The 14,517-nt window shown below is 46.2% G+C and overlaps 1 protein-coding gene across 2 annotated transcripts in view; it reads right to left on the reverse strand.

The window, feature by feature from the left end:
* Nucleotides 1–14,517, reverse strand: part of TANC1 (tetratricopeptide repeat, ankyrin repeat and coiled-coil containing 1) — a 193,983-nt gene that overhangs the window by 123,304 nt on the left and 56,162 nt on the right. For both annotated transcript variants that reach the window (XM_075000828.1, XM_075000827.1), the window contains exon 3: nt 11,195–11,398. In XM_075000828.1, coding sequence (XP_074856929.1) covers nt 11,195–11,398 — 204 coding nt within the window. The remainder of the gene's footprint in view (nt 1–11,194; nt 11,399–14,517) is intronic.

The following is a 14,517-nucleotide window of genomic DNA, read 5'->3' on the forward strand; positions in this document are numbered from 1 at the left end:
GCTGCTCCCTCCCCTAGCTGGCAGAATGTCAGCACACTGCTGCGTGGAGGGGGTTCTCCTCACACCACTCTGATTCTCCCACCCAGATCCCCCACCCTACTCCTGCATCCTCCCTCCTGCCCAGATCACCCACTCCCCAAGTGCTCCTACGCCTCCCCTTCCACCCAGATCACCTGCAACCCTCCTTCCTGCCCAGACCCCACATCCCAAGCACACTTCCTGGCAACCCCCTCTCACACTGAAACCCTCACTTTCACCCCACCACAGTGCCTAGGGGGCCCACAAAATATACTAGCCCTGGCCCCCTAGGCTCTGGGATTGGTATGTGAGCGGAATGAAAGAAGTGTCTTTTTTTTCCCCTCCAGTTGAGGACCACGTCAGTGAAATGAGAGGTTTGTTTTGTTTTTTGTTTTTTTTAAACTTGTCACTTATGTGGCCCCAGGCCCAAAAATGCTTCCTCACTCTGTTCTGCTTCAGGAGAGGAGACTCAAAGAGCTTATAGCCTAACCAAACAATGGCTGGAAAGGAGATGTATGTCAACAACAGACAGAAAATCATTTTAAAGGAGGCTCTCAGAGTCACGTAAGACATTTAGGAACGCAAACCTTTTCAAGACAATCAACATTCTGGTGCTAAACCCTTTACATAATTCCAAAAATCTCCCCCTTTATTTAAAAAGTATATATCCCATTGAGCCTTGCAAGAAAGGGTCCTGACTGACTAGCATTACTCAAGCATTGAGAGGAAGCTCCACAAAGTGTATACAGAAGTTAGATGCAGCACACAGACAAATCACAGGGGCCTACGAGACCAGCTTCTGAATATCATAATGTGAACAGTTTGATTCTTCTTCAAATTCTTTAAAGTTACTTAGATTGTTTTTTAATCTTATTGAATCTTATTTGTTCCTTGTCCAGGTTCAAGAACTCCTGTAGTGTCAAGTCAACAGCGTTCTTAGAGGACGAGAAAAGCACAACAAGAGGAGTGCTTTCTGTGCTCATCCATGAGGCCATCATCAGGCTCCCTACTCCTCCAGCTCCTTGAAATAGCAGCATTGAACCATATCAGGCCCATTCTCACTGTGCCAGTGGATGAATCTAGTTGCACTCTTCTGCTGTGGGGCACCGGCACAGACCTCAGTGAAAGGCCAGCTGTGGTAGGTGGCTGGACAGTCCTTGCACAGGTAGATCTGAGGGGAGTTATAACTGCTCTCTACAAATACATCAGAGAGATAACTTAAATAACTCTTTCACATCTATGGCATTTAAATGCCAACCTAAACAGAAGAACAGATGGATATAAACTGGCCAAGTTTAGATTTTATTTCAAGAGAAGGTTTCTAATCAGAAGAAGAGTAAAGAAAGTTCTTTAACAGCCTTCCCCTCATAACCCCCACCACACACTTTCCGCCTGCCCCACATCTCTGCTGCCCTTTACCTCCCATTCCTGCTTTCCTGCATCTTCCCTTCCTCCGTTGTCTGTGGTCCCTCCTCACTCCCGATTTATTGGAGGGATGGAAATAAAATCCAGATTGTGGATCGGATGAGGAGCTGAGCATAGCAGATGTGGATCCACATTTTGTAGCCACACAGACCATCACAACCGTTCCTTCTGACCTTAAAGTCTATGAGTCCCACATTGCTGTCCTGACTTTCTCTTTTCTACAAATGTAAGCTTTATTTCTTTGTGCTTAATTGGACAACACCGAGTCAAACTGTAAGAACTGAAACCCCACTTTTCCCACATTTCTCTGATGGTGGCAGCAATTTAGGACTATCAAGGGGGAGAAAAAAGAGGTTACTCACCGTAGTAACGGTGGTTCTTCGAGATGTGTCCCCGTGGGTGCTCCACATTAGGTGTCGGGCCCGCCCGGCGCCGCAGATCGGATCTTCCAAGCAGTTTCTGCCGGACCGCGCATGCGCCGGTGCGCGCCGCTCCCCTGCGCGCTCCTGGCCACGTGCGCGATCCGGTCCCCGCCAGTTCCTTGACCAACCGCCTCGGATGCTCCTGCAAAACACTAAACAGAGATCCGAAGCGGAGAGGATGGGCGGGTAGTGGAGCAGCCACGGGGACACATCTCGAAGAACCACCGTTACTACGGTGAGTAACCTCTCTTTCTTCTTCGAGTGTCCCTGTGGGTGCTCCACATTAGGTGACTACCCAGCAGTAACCCAAGATAGGAGGTGGGTAATCGGATTATGTGCAGCTTGTCCCAGAGAGGACCGCTGTCGAGAGACGGGTATCCTCTTGGAATACCCTGTGAAGGGCGTAATGTTTGGCGAAGGTGTCAGAGGATGACCAGGTCGCCACTCTGCAAATGTCTTTTAGCGCAACGCCCTTGAAAAAGGCTGTTGATGCCGCCACCACCCTAGTGGAATGAACCCTGGGCGTGGCCAGTAAAGGATTCTTTTTGAGTTCGTAGCACATTTTTATGGAGGATACGATGTGCTTCGAGATTCTCTGTGAAGAGAGACCTTCTCTTTTTCATTTGGGAGCGAGAGAGACGAGGAGTCTATCCGTTTTCCGGAAGGACTTGGTCCTGTCTATATAGAAGGCTAGCGCCCTCCTCACGTCCAGGAGGTGTAGGCGCGCCTCTTTGTTAGAGTTATGAGGCTTTGGATAAAACGAGGGTAAAACAATACGTTCGTTAATATGAAACTCAGAAGAAACTTTAGGAACAAAGGGTGGATGCAGCCGTATGGTTACCACCTCCTTGGAAAAAACAGTGCAGGGTGGCGTTGCCATAACTGCCGCAAGCTCGCTCACCCTGCGAGCTGACGTGATTGCGAGAAGAAAGGTCGTCTTTATCGTAAGGAGGCGGAGGGAAACCGTGGCCAAAGGCTCGAACGGTGGTCCCGTTAGTGCATTAAGCACCAGGTCCAAGTTCCACGAAGGTGGAAGCGGTTTCCGAGGGGGGTATAGGTTTACCAACACTTTGAGGAACCTGGTAACCATGGGATGGGCGAACACCGTGTGCCCTTCCTCTTCATGTCTGAACGCCGAAATGGCGGCAAGGTGGACCTTTAACGAGGATAGTGAGAGTCCTCCTGTCTTGAGGTCCAGTAAATACTCTAATATTACAGGTATAGGCACCGAAAGGGGGGCTAACTGTTTGGTAGAACACCATGCCGTGAAGCGAGTCCATTTCTGCTTGTAGGTCTTCCTGGTGGAAGTCCTCCTGCTACTTTCTAGGACTTGTTGCACTTCCTCCGTACATGTGCTCTCTAGGGAGCTGAGCCATGGATTAACCACGCTTGTAGTCACAGGCCTTGGGGGTACGGATGCACTATGGACCCCTGGGCTTGCGTGAGCAGATCCGGTGCCACCAGAAGGGGCATCGGTGGACGGTCCGACATGCGCAGGAGTAGGGGAAACCATTGCTGTCGATCCCATGTTGGGACTATCAGGATCATTCGGGCTCCTTCCCTCCTGGCTTTCTGCAAGACTTTGTGGATGAGCACTGTGGGAGGGAAAGCGTAAAGCAGGAGGGCCCTCCAGGAGATCGCGAATGTGTCCCCCAGGGACACCCGTCCCAGTCCTACCCTGGAGCAGAATCGTGGCCACTTCTTGTTGTGTTGAGTAGCAAACAGGTCTATCTGGGGAAAACCCCATGCGTGAAAAATTGGTCGTAGCAGATCGGGACAGATCTGCCACTCGTGCATGAGTGCGAAACGCCTGCTCAGCTGGTCTGCCTTCACGTTGTGAGCGCCTGGTAAGTACGAGGCTTTCAAGGTTATATTGTTGGCGATGCACCAGTTCCACAACCGGACTGCTTCTACACATAAGGCACGGGACCGAGCTCCTCCTTGCCGATTTATATAAAACATGGTGGAGGTATTGTCTGTACTGACCCCGACTACTTTGCCTTGTATATGGTCTTGAAAGTGTCTGCAGGTGTTGAACACTGCTTTGAGCTCCAGTATATTTATGTACAGTGACTGCTCCGTGCAGGACCACAGCCCTTGCGTCACCTCTTCGCCCATGTGTGCTACCCACCCTATGAGGGAGGCATCTGTAGTAAGAAAAACCGATATTTGTGGTTGGTGGAAGGGTACCCCTGTTAGCAAGTTCTTGGGGTTTACCCACCATTGCAGGGATTTGCGCACCTCTGCTGTGGGCGACACCACCCTGTGAATGGTGTGTGCTGCCAGTTTGTATACGCTCGCCAGCCAGTGCTGCATGCTGCGCATGTGTAACCTGGCGTTCTGTACTACGAATGTTGCTGCTGCCATGTGGCCCAGCAGCTGTAAGCACGTCAGAACCAGCACCGTAGGGCTGAAGGTGATGACTTGCACGAGGGAGCCGATGGCCCGAAAGCGTGTCTCTGGTAGATACACTCTCGCTGTAATAGAATTTATGCGTGCCCCTATGAACTCTATGTCCTGTGTGGGGTTTATCTTTGATTTTGCCAGATTGATAACCAGGCCGAGCGAAGAGAACGTGCCTGCTGTGACGCGTATCATGCGTAGTACCTCCTCCTTCGAGGCCCCTTTGAGTAGGCAGTCATCCAGATATGGGAATATAAATACCCCATGTCTGTGCAGGTAGGCTGACACCACTGCCAAGGTCTTGGTGAAGACTCTGGGGGCCGAGGAGAGGCCAAACGGTAGGACCTTGTATTGAAAATGTTCTTTGCCTACCATGAAACCGGAGGAATCGTTGGTGAGCCGGATGGATAGTTATGTGAAAATACGCGTCTTGTAAGTCGAGGGCTGTGAACCAATCTCCATCGTCTAGTGCTGTAAGGATGGAGGCGATTGCGATCATCCGAAAGCGTTGCTTGCGCAGGTACCAGTTGAGTCCTCAAAGATCTAAGATGGGCCTCCAGCCTCTTGTCTTTTTCTCCGTGAGGAAGTACCTCGAGTAGAACCCTTTCCCTTGCAGTTGCTCCGGCACTCTTTCCACTGCCCCTATGAGCATGAGATGGTCTACCTCCTGCTTGAGCCTTGCTACGTGGGAGGCCTCCTGGAGGTGGGGCCTGGGTGGAGGTCGTGGCGGTGGGAGCGACTGGAAGGGGATGGCGTACCCCGTGGCTATGATCTCCAGCACCCATTTGTCTGTGGTGATCCTTTGCCACTGGTCGTAGAATGGTCGGAGGCGATGGTGGAATAACCGCTTCGGATGACCTTGTGCGATGGTAGTGATGGCGCAGCCCTGGATCTGTGTGTCAAACTTGTGGCCTTTGGCCCTGCCCCGAGGACGCACGGCTCTGTTGGGAACGTCGCCTGGGAGTTCTGTACTGCTGGTGCTGTTGATGTCGCCCTTGCTCGTAACCCCTGTGGTACTGGGGACGCTGTTACTGGTACTGGTACCGTCTTTGTTGAGGGTAGTACTTTTTCTTTCTGTATGGAGGGGTGTAAATCCCCAGGGTCCTAAGTGTGGCTCTTGAATCTTTACTGGAATGAAGGACCGAGTCACTTGATTCAGCAAACAGCTTCTGCGAGTCGAAGGGAAGATCGATGATCTTTGCCTGCAGATCCCTCGGTATACCCCAAGTCTGGAGCCAGGACTCCCTTCGCATCACCACTGCCGTAGCTGTGAAGCATGCTGCCGTGTCCGCAACATCCAGGGCGATCTGAACTCCCGTCCTTGAGGCCGCGTAGCCTTCTTGCACGATGGCCTTGAGCACCGGTTTCTCGTCCTCTGGAAGCGAGTCCATGAGGGAGGTTAACCTAGTGTCGTTGTCGAAATTGTGGTTCGCTAGATGCACTGCGTAATTTGCCATTCGCAACAGTAGTGTGGAGGAGGAGTAGACCTTTCTGCCGAACAGCTCTAGCTTCTTGGCATCTTTGTCTGTTCCCCCTGTCTTGAATTGAGATGTCTTTGATCTTTGTTGCGACGACTCTACCACCAAGGAATTTGGTTGTGGGTGGCTGAACAGGAACTCCATGCCCTTCGCCGGCACGAAGTATTTCTTGTCCGCTCTCTTGTGTACAGGCGGAATAGTCGCAGGGGTCTGCCATATCATAGTGGCAGACTCCAAGATTGCTTCATCAAGCGGTATTGCTATTCTGGAGGAGGCCAGAGGTCTCAGATTTTTGAGGAGCTTATGGTGTTTCTCTTGTACCTCTGCTGTCTGGATGCCTTGCATGAACGCCACCCTTTTAAACAGCTCTTGAAACTGTTTGAGATCGTCTGGAGGATGGACGTCCCCCGGGGCCGTAGCCTCGTCCGGGGAGGAGAGCGAGGAACCACTAGGATACGCCTCTCTGGACCCTTCCGGTTCCTGTTGGTGATGGTACGTCCGCTCGCTGGAAGCTTGCAAGGGAAAATCTCGGGGTTCCATAACCAGTTCCCCCTGAGATACTAGAGTCTCTGTCCCCGTTCGCAATTGCCCTCGGGGATACGGGACCGTCTGTGGGGATCTTTCCCTGGTAGACTGCTGGTGGTGTCTATGCCCCGCGTGATAGGGACGACCATGGCAGCATGGGCACTGTTCTTGGGAAGGTGACCTGGACCACTCCCTTGGTGCATACCCCCTGCATCTGGGGGAGCGAGATCGTCGAGAGACCTGGGACACTGGAGAGAGCAATTTGTGATAGTACTCCAGCGGCTCAAACCCCAAGAAGGGTGAAGGTGGTCCCAGCCAGGGCGAAGCTGGTTGTAAAAATGGAGATGGGGGCTCCAGGTAGGCTAGGGGGGACCCCTCCTTCTAGTTGGAGTCTGCAGCATGAGCGGAGGGCTGAGAGAAAGCAACTCTGCAGCCCTGTCTGGAGAGGGGCTGCGGTGCCTTGTTTTCTGTGCAGCCTTCCCCCTCCCTTGAGGGGGTGGCTCCGCCCCCTGACGTGCAGGGGATCTCGGCCCCGTCCACGCCGAGCTCGGCACACTCATGGGCAGTGCCGCGCGGGCGGTGTCCTCCAGTGCCTGCAGGCTGCATGCCTGCGTGCTCTGCACCGCCGGTTCCCCGGGGGTGGGTGCCGCTGCCTGCGGTGCCGCCGGTACCGGTGCTTGTTTAGCCACTGCCCTGCCTGCGGTGCGGGGCAGCTGTTTGATCATCGGAAGCTGAGCCGCCTCCACGTGGCTCTCCATGCCGCCACCGATCAGCTGTTGCTGTTGCTGCGGCTGGGGGCTGTGCGCTCCTCCCGTCCCACTCACTGTTGCTGCCGGCAGGGATCGGGTTGGGGAGACTTTCCTCCATTTTTGCGCTGATGGGGTGAGGGAGGCGGCTTTCCTTTTACGGGCCCCGGAGGGTCCCTCCTGCTGCGGCCGCTCCGGCACGTCTGGCTGGAGGGCCTTGTCGAATAGCAGCATTTTAAGCCGCATCTCCCTGTCCTTCCTTGCTCTGGCTGTTAATTTTGCACAGAAAGAGCATTTCTGCGTGACATGGGACTCCCCAAGGCACCTTATGCAGTGACTGTGCCCATCAGATGCTGGCATTGCCTCTCGGCAAGACTCACATTTCTTGAATCCTGAAGAGGACATTGTTGGTGAGTCTTTTAGTTGTTAATGGGGTACTTAGCACCTTCTCTGTGCTGTTTTCCCCTTCTCCGATAGCCTGCTGCGGCAGGAGGGCTAATGGTCCTAGGCTCCTGGCCTCCGGTGCTCCGCTTGTTACTAGGACTGGACTGAATTCCGTCCTGCTTGTTGTTTCTTGTTTTTTTGTTTTTTGAAAATAACAACTGGTTAACTTAACAATAGCCTAAGAACTTGAAAACTTTAAAGAAAAACAACTAAAAACCATTGAATACGCTAACTTGGCCGTAGCCTAGTCGGATTCCGTCTGCAGCCGACGGTGGTTAAGAGGAACTGGCAGGGACCGGATTGCGCACGTGGCCAGGAGCGCGCAGGGGAGTGGCGCGCACCGGCGCATGCGCGGTCCGGCAGAAACTGCTTGGAAGATCCAATCTGTGGCGCCGGGTGAGCCCGTCACCTAATGTGGAGCACCCACAGGGACACTCGAAGAAGAAGAATAGAGGAGAAAGGAAATGGTCTCATTTCCATTCACACTGCTAAAGTTTTGACCAGAGGATGCTTGATGCAGTGCCAGTTCAGACAGACATCTGACTCTAGCATTGAGCACACCACCAAAAAACCTGAAGTCACCATTATACTAAGACGTCTTGGGAAACATCCAAAAAAGCCAAGACAGAAAGGAGAAGGCTTGGAAAGGGAGAGATGAGAAACTGGAAAGAAAGAAAAGAATTGCTGCCAAGCTATTTTGCACTGAACATTTCTCTCTATCAGACATTTCAACCCTGAGTCCTAGTCTGTGAATGAAATGTTATCACTCATAGTCCTATTCTGTGAAAGGATGTATCATTATTACAGTAACAAAACATTCTAGGCCAAATTAGTTCTTCACAAACTGTTTTAGAACTGTTTAATTACTCAAGGATTTTATGTATAAAATGCTTGTAGGGTACTAAAATAGTAAACTAAATGTTATTTCATGAATAAATATAAGACTGGAAAAGACTGAAATAAAGTACACAAATATTTACTAAAGTATGCAATTTTACTTTAAATAAAAGAGACTGATGCCATTGTCATTTTCCTGATCATAAGCATACACCAAATTTTCTGCATAGGAAGGAAAAGCTACTAATGTTGCTCAAAGTTTTAAATTGTGATTTGTAATTGTGATGGCAGGAGCACTTAAAAATAAGAAAGTCTGTTTTACATCCTTGATACCTCAAATTTACATTTTACCCTATGGGTTTCATTTTATTAATACATATAAACATGACAAGTTAAGACAGTCAGTTCAGAAAATGCTGGCTACAATACAGGTTATTCTATTCCTTAAACAGACTCATATAGATTTAGAGTTTCAAGACTCAGATAGCACGTTATGTAGACAGACACGTGGTGGTATTTCAATTTAAGATTTCCACATACACACTTCAGTTTAGAAAAACAATCCTATGACATATGACCAATTATAGAACTACAGAGACAAGTCTCGAATTTCATAAGAAAATCACAGACAAAAAATAAACAACCCATTTGGCAGCTCTGTTACACCTATCTCCCAGGGAAGTGTTCTCATTACGTTTGTTTCTGTCCCCTCCCCAAAGATGTGATTATATTCAGCTACTGTTTGTTATTGTTGCCACATAAAAAACAAAACCTTTGTGCATTCCTCATTTCTACCTCTTTTTTCAGTCGACCACATTTTGAGGTGCAGCGTGACCATGATAAATCCATTTCTGATACATTGAAAATGGCTGTGAAAGCAATAGTGCTGGAATCAGCTCATCTCTTATTGGCCTGTCCCAGCTGACACATCATTCACGCAAAAAAAGATAAAAACAAAATCTTCCTCCTTTATTACACTATACTACGTCTCCAATACTCACAGGATAAAGTATGTATCTGGTATATTGCTATGGACCTAATAAAAATGTTTTAACAGGCCTGTATTCCCACTAACTTCAAAAATCACTTCACCGCAGTACAGTCAAGCAACAGAACAAGAAGATTTCTTGACATTTTTAAAAGTTTAGAATGAGATAACATTTGTATGTGAAAGTTACAAGGTCAAAAAAACATTAAGGTCTATTATACTAACCTAACTATATTAAAACTTCAAGTAACAGCATTAGATCCCACAATTTTGAGACATCTACAGGATCTTTCTGAAATAATTAATTTTTCCCAACAGTATGAAACTAGGAAGTAAAATTCTGGCCCCTTTGAAGCTGCTGGTAAAACTCCCATGGATGGAGCCCTGAGTGGATATAAAATTGGTACCTGCATCCACATGCACAAAAATGATCTATGGATATCTGTATCTGCAATATAAAGAGGATATCCACACATTTTCAAGGCCCTTTCAGTGGGACCAAGATTTCAGCTTGGCTCTCTTTAAGCCAATATACAATCATTTCTAAAAAATCACACAGAACTGAAATATGCTATTCTGTTATACAGTTATTTTATTTGAACTTTTAAAGCTCACGGTACTTCAACCATCAAGTGTCAAAAAGAAAGATTGCAAGGATTTGGATGATAAAGAATTTTAGATAACTTAAGTAAATCCTCTACGAATATTTGTTACAAAGCCTAATAGAACTTTGGAATACTTACCTGACAACCTTTTAAACAAATGTTTCTCTTTCATTTTACATATTGGAATATTACATATCGCATGTTAGAAAAAAGCATCTCTTATAGGCTGTTTCTACACATGCCGCTTTCTTTATAAATGGCCCAAAATATGCTAATGAGGCACATATGTAAATTCCCCACACCTCATTAGCATAAGGTCACATGATTTGGAGCCTGGAAAATTTTCGGGAAGAAAGGGCCTCCAGAACTTCCTTCCGCAAGACCCCCCAGGGGCCACGCTTCTACACGCCGTTTTGGAGTCTGGAAGAGCATCTTCTGGACTCCAAATCGTGTGACCTTATGCTAACAAGGTGCCGGGAATTTACATACACACCTCATTATCATATTTCAGGCCATTTATTAGCGAAAGTGGCATGTGTAGAAACAGCCATACTGACAAAACTAATTTTTTTTTTATTGATCTTCAAGTTCACAGACAAGGACAACAGAACTTCAAAACCATTTTACCACCAGTTTGGAAAGCTTCATATGATGCTGAAGCCTGGCCACACCTAAGTGACACTAGTGTGCTGGAATGGTAGAAATACATAGAATGCAGATAAAAAGGAAAACTAGAGAGAGTACCTAATTTAGTAAGACATACACATATGCATTACTTCTCACAACTTGTATTCTTAGTAGTAACAAGTTAGTTACCATTATTTCAACCAACCTAAATTTTCACATCCATTTATTTATTTTGGGAAATAAAATAGTAGCTACAAACTGTGAAGATCACTCTCAAATTAAACACACATGTACAGCCACCATTAGATCCATGTCACAAAAGCACTCTATAGTTACAATCACACTTGAAAAATCCAGCAAAAACAGGACGCTGATTTATCACTCCCTCTACATACCTGAAGTACAAACTCATACACGAACAACTGAATTTTTAAAAATATTCAGAAATGTAAGGCCAATAGATTGTGTTAAGCTTCAACCAGCTAGAAGTTATATTTTTGAAAGGAAGAAAATATTCCATTTGAACACAAGCTGTTCATGTCTTTTCATAGGCTCATACAAATATTTATCAGTCCCTCCTGGTTTCATTATTAACACTGTTTTAAATAGGAAAAAATTTGATACTACTCTTGATACAAAATATTACAAAGAATTTATTTTACTAATTCAGTTTTACCTGGTGATTTTTTGTTTGTTCTTGCTTGCATCAAGTAAGACTGGCGTGGCAGCAAAGGTGATGATGGCAAAGACACTGAGACTCCTTTAGTCAAGTTTAGTCTATATGCATCCTCAGGTACTGGCTGATTACCAATGGGAGATTCTGCACTACAGCCAGATGTTGCAACAACGTGCAGTGCATTCTCTGGGCAGGAGTCACCTGCTGAAAATAAAATGCGGTTTTTGATTTACCAAACGCACTGAAAAAGGCAAGACAATTATACTGAAATGCGGCCTTCAGTATCATCATGAACATGCCACATCCATAAAAAAAAAGTCTACTAGACCACTCTTGTTGAAAAAAAACCCCGACTTCAAACATTCCATCACTACAGTATATTAAGCTTCTACAAAAGCAGGGGCTTCAAAACCATGGCCTGCAAACCACCTACAGCCCAAGCAGTTCCACAGTCCAGCCCGCACATGGGAGTCCCTACAGCCCTGGGTGGGAGGGAGTCTGTACCCTTCCTCTAAATCTGACCCCTGCCCCACCCCTGCCTCATGCTTCCTGCCCCTGCTTTTCCCTCTTCCTCCTCCCTACCCCCCTTACTTCAAGCTCCCTCTCCCAAAGGATGAGGCCTTGGAAATGACTGGTCAGGGGCCAGGTGTGGGGGCGATAATAGGGGTCAGGTTCCCCCACACCCACCATAGTGGTGGGAGCTCCAGGGAAGTAGAAAAATGCAGTGGCCTTTGCTGAGCTCTGAAGCCATCTCTCAGGCAAGCCCGATTGCTCCAATACACTGAGGCCGCAGGAAGCAGTGCATTCCAGTACCGGCTGGCTTGGGAGAGGGCAGTGGAATGCTGTCAATGGCTATTGGCCTGAATAGGCAGAGATGACTCTGCCTTCCTGCAGCTCCTGCCATTGCAATGACAGCCGTACAGGGGGCCCTGACCCCTTCTGCAGTCCCCAGTCCTCCCAAGGCCCCCCAGGCTAACTTGAGTATGGGGGACCATGCTGGCCATAGGATGGTTGAGGTGGCCACTGTAGGGCCTGGGATGGTCACACCTAACTGTCTAATGGCTCTGCCCACACCTCCCATGGGCCACAGGGATGTGCTCGGATTGGTGGAGAGCTAGGAGCTCGAGCCTGGCTATGCTGCCGGTGGTAGTACCAAGGAGGTGGGCGTTAACTTACACATGGGCAACCAGTAGGGTGAAGTGCTCACGGGGGGTATGAGCTCCCAGTCCCCACCCAGAGTGGGATGCCCACAGGCCCACTAGGAGGATTTGAGGACTGGCACTGTCCTAAGGTAAATTGAGTTTGAGATCCCTGAACACATGCCTTGCAAATACACAGAAGATAGAGCAAATAAGCAAAACTGTGTTTCATGCTAGAGCATCATTCAGTAAACAAGCTTTTAGATGAGATTACAATCTTCTACATTTTAGCCTCTCAGGAAAACCACACCATGGCAGTAAGAAAAATATTTCTACAGCTGAAAAGGTATTTTACAGCTATTGTGATGCTCCAAAAGCCATGTTTATCTGTAAAATCATATCTATAGTGGAAATCTGGAAATGTTTTCAACCTGCATCAGGAATAACTATATGAAAGAAGGTCTAGAGGAACAGACATTGGCAGGTCCAAGTTTGACCTGCCTGTTTTTCTGCATATACCTTTTAAGCCTGTGACATGGAGTAGTGATTTTAAAAAAAAAATCCTTTTGATACAGCGACAAGCTCATGGACATGTCTAATAGAGGGGAAACTTATCAAGGGAAAATATTTTAGTCCTATAACAGACAGCATTGCTCTCTATTTCAAAAATCGGACTGCTCATAACAATGAAGCAAGAAAAACAGAAGGCAAGGCAGACAAGACAGTATCTCACACACAACCTGACAGAACTGAAAAAACAAAGCTTTACACCAAACTGAATCTTATCTTTTATTTCCTAGTGAAGACATTATGAATTATTGAAATTGTGAATTACTGTGTCACAAAAACAAATTATTACATATAGCCCAACAAATGAGAGAAAAAAGTCCATGGTAAAATTTAGGTTATATGCTCAGCAACCATACTCAAGAAACCTTGCTACTACAATTGGAATTATAGAGAAAACAGACTGTCATTTTGAATTACCATTTCCTCATACCTAGTTTATTTACTTACAATAAGATACTACAATTAGATTCAGACCTTGCATTTTCAAGTTTATTCTTCATTTGGTAGCCATCAAGACCTACAACCCTTCTAGCAGCTGTTCTTCAGCATTTTCTATCAGATACAGTCTTAATATAATCTATAAAGCTGCTTCGTGTACTTCCAAACTGTTCCATAAGAAAACCTCTTAACTATTTTTAATTACAAGTCTGCAGAGTATGAAATTTTCCTATATTTGGAAAACAAAATGGGATATATGCCAATTTAACTGTCAAGTTTTGAAACAGCATACATGAAAGAGAACTGATCTTTAGCACAATCATTTAACAGGTAAGAAGGTCTAAATACACAGCAATTTTCTATTTCTAGAAATAATCTCATGCTGGATTCCAAAGTTCTCTCACTGCAGTATAAATCCTAAAATACAGTTAACACAATAGTGAACAGGTAAACATAGCACTTTCTTCAGGCTAAGTTTATTTTCACCTGCTTTTCTTAATGTCCCCTCTAATAAAGTTAAGATTGTATGATAGTGGGGTACACATTTTAGGAACTGAGTTTTAGTTCAACCAGGATGAACCACCAAAATTGTAAAAATTACAGAAAATACATAATTGCATTTAAATAAAGTACCTTTTACAATTATTGTTGAAACTTGGCAATTGGGTCAAAACCCCCTGTGAACTGGAAGAGATTTCAGTATGTAGCAAGTTGCAACACACTGTGCATATCGATGTATATCTATCATCAAAGAAATAATTAAAACAAAAAACACTGGTTATTTTAATTTACAGATTTATAACTTCACAGAGTGAGATTTCTGAAAAGCACCTACACCTAAAGGGACAACATGATTAATCAATTAATCAACATGATTAATTTCCATTCTTTTTCAATGGAAGATAGAAAGCCAACTCCATTAAGCACTTTTGAAATTCCATTCCACACTTCTAATATCAACGTCTGCATCTATTGCAGATCAACCTTGGTGACTGTTACACTATAAATACAGGTTGAAATTAGATGCGACAGGCTCATTTAAAACCTTAAACACAAAACCAGTGAATACAAAATTAGGGGGTTTTGAATGAGGTGTGTGTAGGTTACGCAAAAAAGGAAAAGCTCACATTCCATTTGTGTCTTTGAACAAAGGGAAATAGTGAGCAAGCAAGCAAT

The sequence above is a fragment of the Carettochelys insculpta genome, chromosome 8 (assembly GCF_033958435.1).
Source record: "Carettochelys insculpta isolate YL-2023 chromosome 8, ASM3395843v1, whole genome shotgun sequence".
In the NCBI taxonomy this organism is placed as follows: domain Eukaryota; kingdom Metazoa; phylum Chordata; order Testudines; family Carettochelyidae; genus Carettochelys; species Carettochelys insculpta.